The 17,828-nt window shown below is 35.3% G+C and overlaps 4 protein-coding genes and 1 pseudogene across 7 annotated transcripts; 4 read left to right on the top strand and 1 right to left on the bottom strand.

The window, feature by feature from the left end:
• The first annotated feature begins 327 nt into the window (after positions 1-327).
• Positions 328-908, top strand: LOC111779176 (uncharacterized protein At4g14450, chloroplastic). Its single transcript, XM_023659260.2, has one exon. The coding sequence runs from the start codon at positions 336-338 to the stop codon at positions 774-776; it is 441 nt and encodes a 146-aa protein (XP_023515028.2). The 5' UTR covers positions 328-335; the 3' UTR covers positions 777-908.
• Positions 909-4,914: 4,006 nt separating this feature from the next.
• Positions 4,915-7,979, top strand: LOC111778137 (protein PSK SIMULATOR 1). 2 transcript variants are annotated; one of them, XM_087118931.1, is made up of 3 exons: positions 4,915-5,063; positions 5,193-7,100; positions 7,724-7,979. In XM_087118931.1, the coding sequence occupies exon 2, from the start codon at positions 5,318-5,320 to the stop codon at positions 6,986-6,988; it is 1,671 nt and encodes a 556-aa protein (XP_086975057.1). In that variant the 5' UTR covers positions 4,915-5,063; positions 5,193-5,317; the 3' UTR covers positions 6,989-7,100; positions 7,724-7,979. The 2 variants fall into 2 exon arrangements, with proteins under 2 accessions (XP_086975057.1, XP_086975058.1); XM_087118932.1 differs by having other exon boundaries at positions 4,942-5,063; positions 5,201-7,100.
• A 1,152-nt stretch (positions 7,980-9,131) lies between these two features.
• On the top strand, positions 9,132-12,451 carry LOC111778196 (bet1-like SNARE 1-2). 3 transcript variants are annotated; one of them, XM_087119352.1, is made up of 6 exons: positions 9,132-9,372; positions 10,124-10,268; positions 11,104-11,160; positions 11,248-11,307; positions 11,624-11,732; positions 12,072-12,451. In XM_087119352.1, the coding sequence occupies exons 1-6, from the start codon at positions 9,359-9,361 to the stop codon at positions 12,101-12,103; spliced, it is 417 nt and encodes a 138-aa protein (XP_086975478.1). In that variant the 5' UTR covers positions 9,132-9,358; the 3' UTR covers positions 12,104-12,451. The 3 variants fall into 3 exon arrangements, with proteins under 3 accessions (XP_086975478.1, XP_086975479.1, XP_023513654.1); XM_023657886.2 differs by having other exon boundaries at positions 9,135-9,372; positions 11,647-11,732; XM_087119353.1 differs by lacking the exon at positions 11,624-11,732.
• A 930-nt stretch (positions 12,452-13,381) lies between these two features.
• LOC111778708 (AT-hook motif nuclear-localized protein 20 pseudogene) lies at positions 13,382-14,389 on the top strand (annotated as a pseudogene).
• Positions 14,390-15,032: 643 nt separating this feature from the next.
• LOC111778706 (putative transcriptional regulator RABBIT EARS) lies at positions 15,033-15,500 on the bottom strand. Its single transcript, XM_023658678.2, has one exon. The coding sequence runs from the start codon at positions 15,498-15,500 to the stop codon at positions 15,033-15,035; it is 468 nt and encodes a 155-aa protein (XP_023514446.2).
• Positions 15,501-17,828: the final 2,328 nt, after the last annotated feature.

Here is a 17,828-nt window from a genome sequence, read left to right as displayed (position 1 = left end):
TCAAAAAAGCAATGGTTCCAATCCCTTGTATTTTATTCCTTTTAAATTAAAAGAATATCTTTCTTTTTTCTTCAAGATTTTTCTTCTCCTCATAATTAAAAGGAATTTATTTTAAAAAATTCTTCAAGATTTTCTTTCCTAAATTTAACTGCTTAAGTTTTTATTTCAAAAATAGACGTCCTCAAAATAAATATTAATTATACAATATAAAAAAAAATATATATTATTTATTTATTTATTATTATTTAAAAAATAAATAATAATAAAAAAAAAAAGAAGTTGGAGCCCGTTATTCCACGCTCCACCAACTGGATGACACAGACCGTGCCTCCCACATGCCTCCCTCTGTCTCCTATAATTACCCCTTCCCCTCTTCCTCTTCTTCCTTATCTTCTCCATTAATTCCCAATCCCTTCTTTCTCTCTCTTTCACCTTCCATGGCCGAATCGCAGAGACGACCCTCCGCCACCGCCTCCCGGAAGCAGCAGCCAAGCCGCCTACAGCGCCGGGCTCCAGCCTCCCTCCAAATCAGCCGCTCCGATTGGAAGGTCGCCATCCCTCTTCTATCGCCGCTCGTATCACCATCGTCGCCGACAGAGATCCAAAATTGGACCGCCGATTCAGGAGTGATTTCTTCTTCTCATCATCATCATCATCATCATCATAAAGAATCGGAGCCGGAGAAGCCGCCAGTTTTTAAGAAATGGCAGCATCCGGCGGCGCCTTTTCATTACGATTCGGGTTCTAGGGCTCCCAGAGCATTCGTACCCGTTTAGATTTCTCTTCCTTTTTTTTTTTTTTTTTTTTTTAATAAACTCGACTTGGATCTGTAATCAGAAGAATTGTAGTCTGTAGATCTAACGGTCTCTTTTTGACGAGCTTATGGACTAGATCTTATGCTTAACACACTTGATTATTTGTACATTGAATTTTTTTTTTTTTTTTTTTTTTTTTTTGCCTGCCGCTAATATTGTATTATTATATTATTTGGTCACGAACTCCTCACCACACTGATAACGTTTAGATTGAAATTACATTTTAAAAATAATAAATTCAACTCACATTTACTTATTAAAATATTACATTCAACAATAATTTAAGCTTCAATGTGGAGTAGAAGTTGTACGACGTCGTTTCTCTATTTTAGTTATTTAATATCTTTTTTTTTTTAAAAAAAACTAAAAATTTGAATCTAGCCATATTTCAATTATTGTGTTATGTGAATATTTAAATATTTTATATCCAATAAATAAATAGAATTTTTTAAATAGTTAAAAGAAATTAATAATCCAATGGAACGATAATCTTCAATACCCATTTTCAAACACGAAGAAAGGGAATATGTTGATTCACTCACGAGAATGACTTAACTTGATACATTGACGTGGAAGAAATGTTTGAAATTTTCCTTCCTATTCTAGCGCATGATATGAAAAACGGTGTAATTCGACGATACTTTGCATTAAAGATGTGAAAGCAAATTGATCTATTTTACAACAGAACATCCATTAAAAAATAAGAGGAAAAAAACGGCAAAAACTAATTGTTTAGAACATTATATCCTAAACACAACTTTCTGATTCTCAAGTTTAAAACACTGAACTCCGAATAAGTTTTTTACTATCAAGCTTAACACGACACTCAAATACAGAACATTATTTACGTAGCAGAGAGTCAAACATCCCGTAATTTTTATTTATTTTTTTTTCTTTAGCTATTTTGAATATTTATTTATTTTCTTATTTTAATTGTTTATAATTGAAAAAAAAAAGAATATAAAGATATATAATTATGTACCCGTATTAGTAAGGTGATGTTTCTATTTTCATATAAGATTTTGATATGGTTTGAATGGTCAATATTCAAAATTCTGAAGAAAAAAAAAACAATAAAAAAAAAAAAGAAAAAAAAAAGAAAAAAAAAAAGGAGCGGGCTGCAATACAAGAATAATATAAAAAGCATTCAAACTATATTTTAATAAACAATATTTATTCCTTCAATTTTTCTTAATATATATTCTCTGAATATTCCCTTAAAACACGGATTTATTAATTTAAATTATAAATTGTGAATTTAGCATAATGCAAGAATATGCTTTGCTCTAAATCACCCACTAAAAAACACCCAATTTCAACCCTCTCTTGTTTCGCTCATTTAAATATATAATCTCTTCTTATTATTATAATAATAACTATTTTAAAAATAAATTTGATTGTACCCTCCCAATATTATATCATTTACTCACGAAACTTTAATTCTACATTTTGAATTTTATTTATTTTAATTTTTAAAATTAATATTCATTGACGAAATCCTAACACGACCGACGACATGATGCTTCTATTAATTATTTGATAATGTGAAAACTCATAGATCGACACAATCACTCGAACTAGATTTGAGACGAGATAGAACTGGGTTGAGTTAAGATGGAAAAATGCAATTTTTTCTCGAACTAAGATTTAACAATTTCTACGTTTGAGAATAGAGATGTCTATAGGACGTGATGGGACAGAGAAGCCTTTTCCATCTCCATCGTCGTTTCTTTTTCATTTTTCATTTTTGTGAAATTCTTCACAAATTTATTTTACATAAAAAAAACACCATGTTAAAATTTTTTGTATTTATCTTGTGTATGAGCTTTTGTTCGTTAATTTTTTAGAATTAATGTTAAATTTCACTTCTCGGGCTTTCTACCATTTTTCAAACCCAGAGCCGATTGATAATTTAATATCTAGTAACCCGTAAATAAGACGTTCCAAATATAACAAACTAAACTTGAAATGGTCAGATTGGTTCTATCTGACTCGAGGTGACAAATAACATCTTGATTTAATATACTTAATATATATTTATGTCACATCAGCTTAAAAGGAATAAAAAAAAAAAGATTATAATCGTCACTGTTGAACATAATTTGGACGGTAGGGACAAAAGAGACATCATCCCAACCTAGAACCTCAGAAACCTAAATGCTAGTGGCTCGAATACAGGACATCCTTTTAAAAACCGAGACTTGTAAATCAGATGTTATAGAATAATAGATAAGTTGGGATAGGCATTGAAAGAAAAGGGCGATGATACATGCTAGTGTAGTAGCAATATTGATTGATGATGATCACAAAACAAAAAGGGTTGCCCCCACTTTGTGTTTTGTCACTACTTGGTTGCTATTTTGCTAAGGAAAAATGAATGGGCATATGGATTTGGTGTACCCCTCCTTCACTAACTTTTTCTTCTTCTTCATTAAAACCTTTATACCTAATCCCACTATCAACATCTCTACTTTTGACCAAAGACATAGAATAATCGGAAACCGTCTAAATTCGCTGCAAAGAGATATTGTCTTAAAATGTATCTATTAGGGAGAGGTTTCCACACTCTTATAAAAGATGTTTTTGCTCTACTCTCCAACTGATGTGAGATCTCACAATCTACCCCCTTCAGAGCCCAATGTTCTCGTTGGCACTTGTTCCTCTCTTCAATCGATGTGGGATCTCACAATTTCATTTTGGTTTTTGTACTTTGAAATATCTAAATTCAGTAAAATTATAATAGTAACTTATGTTCAAGAAAATATTATAGATTTAAAAGAGAAAAGGACCCACATCCTCCATGTTCCTTTCCATTGTCGAAGTTCATTTTTCTTCTCGATGATTAGAAAGATTTTTTTTTTTTTTTTTAAGCTTCGAAATCAATCGTTCAAGGCTCACTCGTTCCATTTGAAGTTAGTGGGAGAAGTGGAGAAGACTTTTCGAAGGGTCTTAAGTAGGTAGGGTCATTATTATAAGGAGTAGGATCATGATAAACAACTCGAATGTATTATTTGCTACACAAAAAATCAAGGAACATAACGAATACAGGAACATCAAACCATATATGTTTTTCAGTATGAAAACTCGAGTTTTCCTTAATGAACTGGGAAAGCTTATTCCAAAATATATAAAGAGAACTAAAACTAAATTGAGTTGAATCGATCCAATCGTTAATAATTTAGTAAATATAATCAACCCAATTAATAAAATATATAATTTAGTTGAGTTGATGTTTATTTATTGACCAAAATTGTTTGAACTGACAAATTTATAACTCGAACAATTAAATTTTAATTTAAAAAAAATTAAAAAAAAGTTTCAACTAACCCAACCTAGAAGTGATTTTAACATTTTATAATCTCTCCTTTTGGATGAATGATTTTTTTAGGGCTTTTGTCCTTTCTTCTTTTTGAGTTGTTCCATAATAAAAAAAAGAAAGAAAGTTCCAACTCATACATGGCATGCTTTTGAAGGCATTCAGACATTATGATGGAAGGGGTGGAATGGGTTTACTTAAAATCATATCACTTTTTTAATCAAAATCATTCCAACCTTCCAAATCTCGTACCATTAAAAATTTTAAGACAATAACACTTATTTGAGATTCGAATCACTCCACGAGCATGATCGATCATGTCAAGCTTGAATGGTTCTACAAATACAACTTAAGTTACATAGTGTTGAAAATAAATTTAGTTATTGGCTAAAGAAAAGTAAAAATGCTCTCCTACATTTCAAGAGTTTCTAATTTAATATTTTATAATCATAAATTGTATAAATATAACTTAATAAATAAAAAAGTCAAAAAAGCTTAAAAGGCTAGAAAAATCTTTGGAACAGTTGAACAAGATCATTAACCTTTTCAAATTGTAATTGCTCATAATTTAAACGTTTGGGATTATCCAAATCATTATCGACATGAACTTGAAAAAAAATTCACTAAACTTTCTGAAATGGACGAACAAGGACGAGATAATATCGCCATAAACTAATTTCATCAAATTCAAATTCAATTGCTCTAAAAAGTTCGGTTATTTTTCCAAATTTTCAAAAAGAAAAGAAAAAAAAAAAGTCAAAAGAACGTGAATTTACAACTACATCACTGTTCTTCAACGTTTTTGACCTTCAAAATTAGTCACACAGAGTGCGTCTTTTTTTTTTTTCCCTCCAATCGCTCTCCCTCTCTTCTGGGTTTTGTTCCTCAATGAGCTGTTCGGCGCCGCTCTTCGACCTCCGAATTCTCTCTCAGTAATCATCTCTTCCTCTTCTTTAATGCAAACCCATCAATGATTTTCCACTTCCCAACTCTTCGATTCTTCCCAATCTTCATCAAATCTAATGGGTTTGCTCTAATTTCTCTAATTTCTTCTTCTTCAGATCTGCAGGTCACTTGGGTTCAATCTAATTTCGTTGCGCTTTCGAAGATTACTCTCAGAAGGGTCGATTTCTACTGGGTTTTCATCGATACCCAGATCTGTTTCTGTTCGAATTGACGAGCAGCAATGGTTGCAGAGCCTTGGATTGTGAAAATGGGGAACCAGGTTAGCGCTAATCTCAAGCAAGCCCTTCTCGAACCTTCAAAGAATAAGAGCAATACTAAGCAAACAATCGGTATTCTCTCTTTTGAAGTTGCTAATGTAATGTCCAAAACGATTTACCTTCACAAAACCCTGTCTGATTCGGCCATTTCAAAGCTCAAGAACGACATCTTGAGCTCTGATGGAGTTAGAAACCTCGTGTCCTTTGATGAGGTTCATCTTCTCGAGCTTGTAGTTGCAGAGAAGCTCGAGGATTTGAACCGTGTGGCTCATGTGGTTTCTAGGCTTGGGAAGAAGTGTTCTCAACCTGCGTTACAGGGTTTTGAACATGTGTATTTGGATATCATTAATGGAGTTATAAATGTGAAGGAATTGGGGTTTTTGGTTAAGGATATGGAAGGGATGATGAAGAAAATGGAAAGGTTTGTGAATGCTACGGCCAATTTGTACACTGAAATGGAGGTTTTGAATGAATTGGAACAGGCTGCTAAGAAGTTTCAGAATAATCAACATGAAGAGAGTAGAAAAGCTTATGAACAGAAGCTTATATGGCAGAAACAAGACGTGGGGCATCTTAAAGAGATTTCTCTTTGGAACCAAACATTTGATAAGGTTGTTGAATTGCTAGCTAGAACTGTTTGTACTGTTTATGCAAGGATTCATTTGGTATTTGGAGACTCTTTTCTCAAGAAGGATGTTGAGATTGGTTCAGAGTCATTGGAATCGAAGCGTGTGTCACGCCCTGGACCGAGACGAGGGTCGAGTTTCAAGTCTCAAATTAGCACAAGAAGAGGCGAGGTTCCGTTGTTTACACCTGATGACTTCAATTTCCCTTGCGGAACCAATCCTGGGAGGCTTTTGATGGATTGTCTCAGTTTGAGTAGTTCAGTTTCCAAGAAGGATGAGGAGGAGGAGGACGAGAACGGTTATGATGATCGGAGCTGTCGAATCTCCGGTTGTAGCATTAGGAATAGTGGCTCGAGTCATTTCGGTTCGTTCAGTCAGGTGCAGTTCTCTGTTCCATTTGGGGTAGAGCAAAGACAAGCCAAAAGTGTAATGTCTAACAATGGAGGAAGTTTTGGATTCAAGAGTAGGTTATCTGTGTATGCACCTGTTTCAACCGTCGGTGGCTCGGCTCTTGCTTTGCATTATGCAAATATCATTATTGTCATAGAAAAGTTGCTTCGTTATCCTCATTTAGTCGGAGACGAAGCTCGGGACGATTTGTATCAAATGCTACCAACGAGTTTAAGAACATCCCTGAATAAACATCTGAAGTCCTATGTTAAGAGCCTAGCCATATATGATGCTCCTCTTGCACACGATTGGAAGGAGACACTCGACGGGATCTTGAGCTGGCTTGCTCCATTGGCACACAATATGATTCGATGGCAAAGCGAGCGCAATTTCGAACAACATCAGATTGTGACACGGACTAACATTTTGCTTATCCAAACTATATACTTCGCTGATTGCAAGAAAACCGAGGACGCCATATGTGAGCTTCTTGTTGGATTGAATTACATTTGTCGTTACGAGCATCAGCAAAATGCATTGCTGGATTGCGCGAGTAGTTTCGACTTCGAAGATTGTATGGAGTGGCAGTTGCAATGTAAAGCTTCATATCTTAGTTGAAGACATTGTTTCCCTTATGAAACAATGCATCTTGTGAATACTGAGCAGCTTTAGCACACTGAAAGAATTTGTCTGATGGGGACTTCATTTCGTCACTGTTTGCTGTTGAGAGGTATGAATGTTCAATCCAAATCACTCATTTGCATCCATAATGATATGAAACATTGTCATCATTCTTGTAACGGCTCAAGCTCACTGCTAGTAGGTATAGTCTTCTTTAGGCTTTTCCTTTCAGGGTTCCCTACTAGGTTATTAAAACGTGTCTACTAGGGAGAGATTTCCACACCTTTATAAGGAATGTTTCGTTCCCCTCTCCAACCGATGTGAGATCTCACGATCCACCCCCTAGGGGAACCAGCGTCCTCGCTGGCACTCTACCCAGTGTCTGGCTCTGATACTACTAGTAACAACCCAAGCCCACCGCTAGTAGATGTTGTCCTCTTTGGGCTTTCCCTTTCGGGGTTCCTCTCAACGTCTATTAGGGAGAGATTTCCACACCCTTACGAAAAATGCTTCGTTCCAATCTCAACCAATGTAGGATCTTACGGTTCTTCTCGACGTGCCTCGAATAATCGCACCGTATAGTACCAACTTGTGGCCAATCATTCATTTATCTGATATCTTTTTTATCACTTCCAAATCCAAACACAGTGATCTTTTGGTTTGCTGTTCTTGTGGAATGCTGTTTATTTGGTCTTGAACTTGCAGAAGATTGAGTATAATTTTGCTTTTCAGGTGGAAAATTCCTGTTTTTCTGCATGAAGCGATCAGGCTGTATCAGGGAATTTGGTGCTCAAACTCCTGTTCATAGATCTACTGTTAGTTTCTCTCCCCATTTCCAACCCGACCTGACCCGACCCGACCGGTGATTCGTTCTTTTGTTTTAAATGTTTTTGGTGGTTGTAATTTAAATATAGAACTGTAGCTTGATGTATTTAAATCACAACCATATCTATATATTGCCAAATCAATGGATGAAATATATTTCTTACCTATCTGCTACATACACACTCACTCACCACTTTGAGCCCCTCGAACAACCCTCTCAGTTGAGGCAGGTTTGCCTCCCTCCCCTCGGAAGCCCTCGAGCAAAGTTCACATTTTGTTCAATACTTAAGTCACTTTTGACGGTACATTTGAGTGTAAACTCTAGTGGCTGAGTTAAAGGTTTGACTTTGATCTATTAGGCACGAATTTGAAAGTTGATAGGGACGAAACCAGTTCCCACTCGGGAGCCAAAGCTTGACTAATAAAAACTACCTAGTCAGCAAAAATGGTTAAATAACCGTTTTGAGTTCCGAAATAAACACGTAAAGTTCACCTAGCAGTGAATATTAAGAGCAATGTTAAAATCAAAGGGGTAGTATGGAAAATGGTCCAAAGTTTCCTTAAAGTTGGAAGTAATGAATGTTGGGGCTTCACAGCTCTGTGTAGCCATAATGGGATAAATGGATGGAGTTGCATTCATTGTGGCCTTAAAGCTTCTTTGCCCATGTAGTTGGGTCATCATAATGTGCTCCCATGTGCATCATCAATTCATCCAACATCTTTCTCATTTCCAGCTATCTCGAGCATACGTCAATTAGTTAAGATATTTGCTCTTCGTTCTTTAAGAGATTAGAAAGAAAAGTTCTCAAAAACGAAAAAAAAAAAAAAAAAAAAAAAAAACGTTAAATTTGATCAAATAAAAACTCGAAGATTCAATTGTGAAAACAATCCATGTTGGAGTCGAGGTACCTAAAATTATAGTCGGTTTGGATGTGTGTGTATATATATATATATATATATATATATATATATATATAATTGTTTTCCGTTCGTGTTTCTTGCATTAGAGTTATTATTATTATTTAAATAATTTCATTTAAAAATTAACTTCGAACCAAGAATAAAAAATAATTTTAAGATTTATTTAAGTATAGCAATTAAAATTTGATATTTAAAAGTATATGGATTAAGATGGATTGAAACGGAAAATGATATTTTGACCTTAAAAAGACTTAATTAAGTGGTTGTTGGGCTACCATACATTGGGCTGAAACTCAGATGGGCCCAAATATCATGGGCTAACTTCATCAAGTATGTTGAGCCCAGATATAGTGGGCTAAGTTCGTCTAAAATACGAAAGAGGCAGTTCGATTTAGCGCTCACCGGAAGGGAATACAAGGAAAAGGGTATTCAATTTTGTTCGAAGCCAGTGCTGATTTCTTTCTCTTGTCCTCATTTCCCCGGTACTCGAACGGAATAGATTTTTCTCGCGATCGGTTATTGTCTCAATTGGATTTTTCCGTCGATCGAATCTAATATTGCTGTACAATTTGGAACTAATTGTGGCGGAAGAGCAACGCATTTCGCAGAACTGAGCCCGTGATGAGTTACAGAAGGTTCGTATCCGAAATTTTAGTCAATTCCAAGTTCTTTTCTCGGTTATACGCTCAAAATTCACTTGAAGTGATTTAATTATTTCATGAGATTGTTTCGCTGCAATGTGAACTTATGATTTGGATCTGAGGACCTTTTTTTGGTTAAACTGAATAAGCTTCCGTTAGCGCCTGAAATTCTGATTATTACCTTATTTTATTGTCAATTCGTTGATTAACTCGCGTGGAGTTTCTGTGATCTTATATTTGGTAGCTTTTGTATGAATTTGGTTCTGATCTTGTGTTGTATTTTGAGTATGCCGTATATTTGAGCTTTTAATGATGCAATTTGGGATAAAACAGAGTTTAAACTATAGAGCAGGTCATTGCACTGATTTTGTATGATAAAATGTGGTTTTCGATCTTGATGCATAACCGCGAGACAGAAGTGTGAAACCTATGATGAATTAAAAAGCTGCAAATGATTATTAGATTTTCTGCCGTGGTTTTAAGTTTTCGTGCATATTTTGAGAAGTAATTTGAATGAAAGCATAATGAGGTGAAATATCTCCGCAATTCTGTAATTCTGGATGTTGGGGTCTATTAATCGGTTTGCGTCTTCCTCCTTGGTAACATGGAGTTAAATCGTAGTCTATTTTGGTTTTATTGATTAGATGTTGTTATACACATATACTACTCTTGAATACTCGTATCTCATTTTTTATACCACATATCTTATTTCATTTGAAATAACTGGTATCGATTTTGTTCATAGAGAGCACCGTTCTTCTAGATCTGCACTCTTTGATGACCTTGAGGAGGGTGGTCTTAGAGCTAGCGCTTCTGCGGTTGAAATTAAAGAGCATGACAATGATAGAGCGCTCCTCACTTTGGAAGATAGAGTTTCTATTCTGAAGAGGGTTAGTTTTAAGCAGGGAAATTTTCCTTAATTATTTATTTATCTATGTCTGATCTCCCTTTACTATAATCTCCTGGCCGTTTTACTTAGCAAGCTGTTTTTATTTATTTTTAATTATAAACAAACATTTTGGCATTGGGATCTTGTCGCTGTTTCCTCGTTGCTGCATGCGCATAATTTATTGCTTCAGATCCTTTTGCAATTCATCGATTCATCCTTTTGCCTCAGATTCTTTAACCATTAAACAAAAATGATTAGGTAAATGGATATGAAGTGTATTCTTTGAGAATTTCTTCAGCTGTATTTGTGCATCTAAGCATCCATATTTAGTACTATAATGAGCTCATTCAAGTATGATTCTTGCCTGAAAGTGCCTTTGATGCAATAGACTGTTGTGCTTAGAGAGCTCTGGGATAAGTGAACTAGTTGATATTGACTTTTAAGTGGGTTTTGTTAGTTTATGTTCAGGTTGGACATAGTGGTAGAACTCTTGGAGTTAATAAATAATGATGAGCGACCTCTTAGATTATGGGTCCAAATTTCCTTCTAATGACTAATGATATAGTAATTTTTCAGTTTCTCACTGCTTACAATGGTGAATTTCTAGGAATAGAAATACTTTTGAGGATTGCTGAAGTATGAGATTTGGATTTTCCATTGTGGAAAAGAACTTGCATATATGATTTCATCACATAGTACTTAAAGTAACACTTCACTTCATGTCGATCAGCTTAAATGATCACTATATAGCTCCATCATCCCTTGATATATATAACAAGAATTAGGGATCTTTTTGTACTTCGACTTACTCTTAATATGCATATTATTTGAAATAGTTGACAGGTGACATTCACGAAGAAGTGGAGAGTCATAATAATTTACTGGACCGAATGGTATGTTGTTTCTTCAAGGCTATTTGTTTGTGTTTTGTCAGTGGAAAATGATAGGAGCATCTTCATATGGATTTTATTCTAATCCAGGGAAATGGCATGGATTCTTCAAGGGGTATAATGTCAAGAACCATGGATCGATTCAAGATGGTACATGATCTAAGCCTTTTTGAGTTCGTCATGTTTAGGGAATGTTTTTGTTCGTTACCTACCTTTTATAGGGAGAAAGAAAATGAAGAGAAATTGAGAGAGAGCTTTTGCAAGTTCAGCACTTACATTGTTGGACTGAACTTGCAAAAAATCTATTTTGCTCCCAATATTTTTCTTCTTACTTAATAAATGCAAACAACCATATATGTTCCAAAAAGTAAAATGATACAGAAAATCTGGTCCTAGAAATATGATAGAACATTCCTTGATCTTGTAAACGTCTACTACTTCCATGCATCCTCCTAATTTTTCCAAGTTTTCAATGTACATGTTCTGTAGGTTTTTGAGCAAAAATCGAAGTGGAGAACTTGTAGACTTGCAGTTTATTTTGTATTGTCCTTCTTACTTCTTTTCTATCTCATCAGGTAAGGGTTCAGCTCAACATTTCACTTTGATCATCTACTTTTTCCAACATTACTTTTTCCAACGTAATCCATGTTGTTTGATGAGCCTGAATTACATATTTACACCATTTTATCGAGTTCTTTCAAATTTCATTGCATTTTTCATTTACATTGTTATATAACAGCTCGCAACCATGTTTTATCAAGTGAACTCTGGTAAAGCTTGGTTGAATGTTCTTTTTCCTTTTATACAGTAGTGAATGCAATTTTGATATCCTTCTCTCTCTTGCATTACCATTTTGGGGTTTAGATTCATTTCCCCATTTTTGTATTTCATTTTGCTATCTTTTCCATTTCCAGGTTCCTCAGATTTTTCATGCAAAGTTAAATAAGATTTGTACGTCGAGTCAACTCAACGTGACGTATTAGATGCATCGCATGATTGTTCCCACCTCGCATAGTCCTTGTCTTTGCAAGAACATTGGAACACAGGCCACACGATTCTGCAACACAAGACTTGCCAAAAATACATATTTTTAATGGACTGGAACAGGTCAATAAATGGCCCCCTTTCTTCTTTTTCTTTTTATTGTTTGCTTATTATTATTGTTACTATTTTTTGACGAGCTAAAAGCATATCCATGGGTTTAGAATATATACTGCATTCAACCAGTAATAGGTACATAAAAAGAGTGTTCTTTTTGCTCATGCTTTTGAATGAAAGAAGGTTTTTATTTTCAGGATAGTGTAAGACAAGACACTTCCCATCTTACTAGACTACTTTAATAGGTTTATAGGTGGATTTGGTTTGGTGATTAGGATTAGTAGGTTAAATGATGATTGTTATTTTGAATTCTTTTTGTGATGCAATTAGTGGTGTGCTATTTAACATTATCTTAATTTATAATGTGTTTTAAACATTAATTTGGGATATGTTGTTGCTTTTTGTTTATGGAAGTATATAAGAAACAAGAGTAGAAGGATGTAGATCCATTAGCTTTCGTGAAGTATTAGAAGTCTCTTGCCTCATCTTAGTGCCTACATACAACATGTATGCATGTTTAACTTATATGTCTAACTTGATTAGAGAGATCAATTACTGACTTTTTTGATATTAAATTTTTCTAAAGTTTATTTTTTCTTTAAATAATTACATGAACGTATAAGGCTAGTAATGGCTTATTTATTGAATGAGTCGTGGGCTCCATGTCAACATGAATTTTTGCATTATGCCACTTTGAAAAGATTATCTTATTTATAATTCCTTCTGATATTGATTTTTTAGGCTTTTATTTTAATGTGTATGAATGTAACCAAAATGTATGTTTGAATTAAGTTTGAATGAGTTGTATTTAAATAGACGAATCTTCTAGTGTAGGTTTATAAAAAAGTTTAAATGGTGTCCTTTCATTAATCGAAAAACATGTGCAATTGGACAAAGTACTTCAACTAATGAAGCTTTTTGTTCACGTCTTTGAAATTAAAATAAACTTGCGAATGAATTAATTGAAAAGAAAATTAGAATGTAGTTTTTAATTTTTTATTATATAATTAAATTCTAATATTTTTAACCTAAAACTTTTGTATATAATAACGTTATATGCCCCTTCCCATTCTCAAGTTAATTGCTTTTTTCGCTTATGATCTGAAAAAATAGTTGCCCATAAAATATAAACATCTTCCCATTTTTCAAAACTGAACCTTTTTCGAATTTACCTTCATTTTCCGCTACTCTGGCTAATCCGAGGTGGGTCAGTCGGGTGGGCTTCCCAGCCACCAGTCCAGCAGAAACCGTCGTCAACGGCGGAGGAAGAGATCATGACGACGAAGAAGACGAGCAGAAAGAAGGCATGGTGGTGGTTGGCAACCGCCGATCGAGAGGGCGGCCACTGGGATCCAAAAATAAACAGAAATCCCCAATTACGGTCCTCATGCTCTTAGCACGCACGTGATCGAGATCGCCGGAGGAGCCGACGTCGCCGACAGCGTGGGGTTTGTGTTCTCAGCGGCAGGGGCATGGTGGACGACGTCACTTTCCGGCAATCCGTTGCTGTGATTTCACTTCATGGCCGGTTCGAGATGCTGTCTTTGACCGGTTCTTTTCTTCCCGGTCGAGCCCCTCCCGGTTCGAGCGGGCTGACCGTAAACCTCGCTGGCGGGCAGGGGCAGGTGGTCAGAGGGACAGTCGTGGGCCCGCTGTTGGCGGCTGGGCCTGTAGTGTTCTTTTGCTAATGCAACATATGAGAGATTGCCTTCAGAAAACGATCATAAAGAAGATGAGGTTTATCCGGCCACCGCAGGTAGCGGAGAAGTGGAGGCGCCGCCGTCGCTGCCGTATCCTCCGACGGTAGCTTCAATTCATGAGACGACGGCCATCTTGTAAATTGATCAAACTAGTCATAATCTCGTCATTCTATTCACATGCATTTTAAGAAAATTCATACGATATCACACGAATACAAGGTAGAATTGTTCTAAATAAAATGAGTGATTTTTAATTCTTTTAAGCATTTCTTAACCATCATATCCTTAGGATTGCTCTCCTTCGAATGAGGTATTTTAGTATTAAATATGTCTGTTCGCGGTTGTAAATACCTCCTCATCCTAATAAGTTTTCATCTCAAGCAATTCCAAGCACAGCAGTGTAGTAGTTTCTACCTACTCACTTATAATCTCTTCTTGATTGGTGTTAGTAAAAAGTACGGAGTGTTTTCTCATAAATTCGTTGTGTTCAACAACATACACCAAAAGCAATAGGGTTATCTCGAAAACAAAATTGATAGAGAAATTATGGTCGGAATAACTTTTCTCAAAATTTTTTGATAGAGAACTTTTGGTCGGAATAACTTTTCTCGGCCCTTGTTTGTAACTTTTTTCGATGCTTTTAAGAATATGTAAAATCCATTCTTGTTAAAAGTAATATCTATCAAAGAATTAAGCATACATAGATCAGCAAATCAAAATTTCTATCACAATTTCATGAACAAAAGCATGAAATAATTAGGGATTTTTTTTCAAAAGATCATTTACGGAATTGGTACACCAACTTCACATTGAATAACCAAATTATTAGATTGTCTATTCCTAAAACAAACTACAAAATACAAAGAACAGCTAAGGAATTGAAAGATAATGTATATGTCATAATCTTTTGCTCAACTAAAACATGATTAATCCAATGTTATGGGAGCTTCAATACCCTAATTGCTCAAGAAATAACAAGAACAAAATAGATATAAAAGCTTTGTATTCATAAAGTGTAAAGAAAATGATTACCCTAAGAGCATAATTAGTGTACTAAACGAAGTGAAATATAGAGATCTAGGGATAATGGCCAAGTCGAAGCTCCAAATCCAAACCCTCGCCGCTCCAAACCCCTCTCCTCCCCTTACTTGGTTCAATTCTTAGGCTCAAATCTTCCCCCCAAAGGTTCATATTCAAGTCGCCAAGTTCTTGGAAGTACCCATCTGGGTTCGAACCCGATGGTGCATAACTCACCTTAGACCCAACCAAAAGTGGCTCAAAATTAGGCGTATTCACGAACGTGGATGGCTCAATTTGCTTGCTTGGAACACAAAAAGACGCGACTTGCTTAGCTTTATTGGCTCGATCTTTTCTATGGATATTCATATGCCCTCCAAGAGCTTGAGCGTTGGTGAACCCACGCTTGCAAAATATGCACCCATATGAACGTTTAACCCCAAACGAATCCGAATCGTCTTCGTTTACTCGATCGGATTGTTCTTCGCTCGAACTCTCCGAACTACTGCCCAATTTTTCTGAATCCATAACGAAAAAAGATGAGATTTTTGGGAGAATAGGAAGGGGAAAACAAGCTTTGGAAGAGATATTATATAAACATGATTGAGAAGACTATTTTGGATGTTTGTTCTTAGAATTTTTATGGCTGCCGGCTTTGTTTGATCTATTTGTTAATGACATGTGTGCTGTGATGTGAATTCAACTGCTCTAGTTGCTTTCGGCTTTGTCATTTGGATGTGTTTATGAATCTTCCTTCACTAATACAAATATTAATTGTCTCTAATCCACAATTAAAAAAAGGGGTTTTTGTAAAGAATTATAATTTTTAAAATGTTAATGTCAATGTAGTTGTTAACGATATATACCTTTTTGTTCTTGTTTTTTTTAGGGTTTATATCTTAATAATTTGATAATGTCAAAGTCTTTCTTAAATAAGGAGATCACGATCCCATTCTATATGTCCATGCAAAACCCTCCAACAACAAATGGACATTTCTATTGTTATATTTCATTGTGACAAATGGAAACATTCTCCTTTATTTGTTCTTTTTTTATAATATTGTTTTAGCCTAAGATTTGAACTTGGTCTTTCGTTTTTCAAAATTTGATCTTTTGGTTGAGAGTACATGTACAACGACTCTATACCCAGGATTCAGAATCTAAATTCGACACTTGATGGCCCGGTATTTCTTTGCATCCTCTGCGACATGGTCACGTTACCTACAAGAGTGAAGACTATCCCTACAGATCAATACGAGTGCTTCCAACATGTTTTCTCACTCACATGCATCTCAGGAAAATTCCTAAGAGGTCACCCAACATAGAATTGCTCCTAATAAAACACGTTTCACTATGGACCACTGATGATTAAGTCATCAAAAAGAAAGGTGCACTTTGTTGGTATAAGTAATGACTTAAGTCTTTCTTAGTCATCTTATCCTCAATATTTCTCTCATTCAGATATCGTCTTGGTTCATTCATGTATCCCTCTTTTACTCAGGTGTCACAATATATTTTAATAACTCAATGACTCGTTTTCACGCTAAATCTTCAAAAACTTTGTACCAAAATTTGCTTTCACATTCTCATGTCTTCAATCGAAACAGCTTGTAAAACTCAAATACCTTAAACCGTCGTTACATCTATACGTATTATAGTAAAATCAAACACAAATCATATAACGTCTCACATGATGAACAATCCAAATATAGATTAGATTCTACAAAATCTTGGATAGAACACACGAGCCAGTAGTATTCCATAGCTAAATTTATGAAGTAAAAGCCAAAAGTGAAAGAGGAAAGAGGGGGAGGGGGTTTTAAGGTGGGTTTGCAAAGGTGCAGTGTTTATGAGAGAAAAAAGAGATGTTGTGATTGCAGTGAGATGCTTCAAATTTGAGTGGGAAAAGAAAGGCATAAATCCCAAGAGGGAAAAGGAATCATGTCTACTTCCAACCAAACATCGTTGGAAATATGCAAAGACATCAAATTTTGGTTAAGGAAACACAGCCTATGACGCTGTCTTCTTGTCATATTCAAATCCCCAATGCCCTGTCTCACTCATATGCATTACAATTAATAGAAATGGTAATGAAGGGTGGCGTCAAATGGGAACCCTATTACTTTTATTTTCATTCCACAATTTAACCCTAATTTAATACTGGTTTGATTTTTAGTTTACCTTCTTAAACCTCTATGCTCGGTATGCTCGGGATTCAGTGTAATAAGGTGCATCTTGTTTTTCAGAGACTTTAAAGGTAAACATGTTTAGCTCAGAACAATTTATGTTGGGTGACCTCTTAAAAACATGTGAGTGAAGATAAAACATCTTAAAGAAATTTGTGTCGGTCGGTAGGGATAGTTCAAAATAAGTAGATAACATGGTCATGTAGCACCAGATGTAGGAGAATGTCTGGGTCTTCACTCTAAAAAGTAGTTCAAAATAAGTAGACAACATGGTCCGATGGCACGAGATGTAGGAGAATGTTGGGGTGCTAAGAAATAGTTCAAAACAAGTAGACAACATGTTCATGTCTCAAGGGATACATAAGAAGGTTAGGGTCTTCACTCTAAGAAGTAGTTCAAAATAAGTAGACAACATGATCATGTGGCACGAGATGTAGGAGAATGTCAAGGTGTTCACTCTAAAAAGTAGTTCAAAATAAGTAGACAACATGGTCCTGTTGCATAGGACAAGAGAATATTGGGGTCGTTCACTCTAAGATATAATTCAAAACAAGTAGACAACATGGTCATGTCTCGGGGATACCTAAGAAGGTTAGGGTCTTCACTCTAAGAGGTAGTTCAAAACAAGTAGACAACATGGTCATGTGGTAGGAGATGCATGAGAATGTCG

Source organism: Cucurbita pepo, chromosome 17, assembly GCF_057944985.1.
Source record: "Cucurbita pepo subsp. pepo isolate OVF chromosome 17, ASM5794498v1, whole genome shotgun sequence".
NCBI lineage: Eukaryota > Viridiplantae > Streptophyta > Magnoliopsida > Cucurbitales > Cucurbitaceae > Cucurbita > Cucurbita pepo.
Note: the sequence above shows the minus strand (reverse complement) of the source record. Positions and strands in the feature narration are given on the sequence as shown.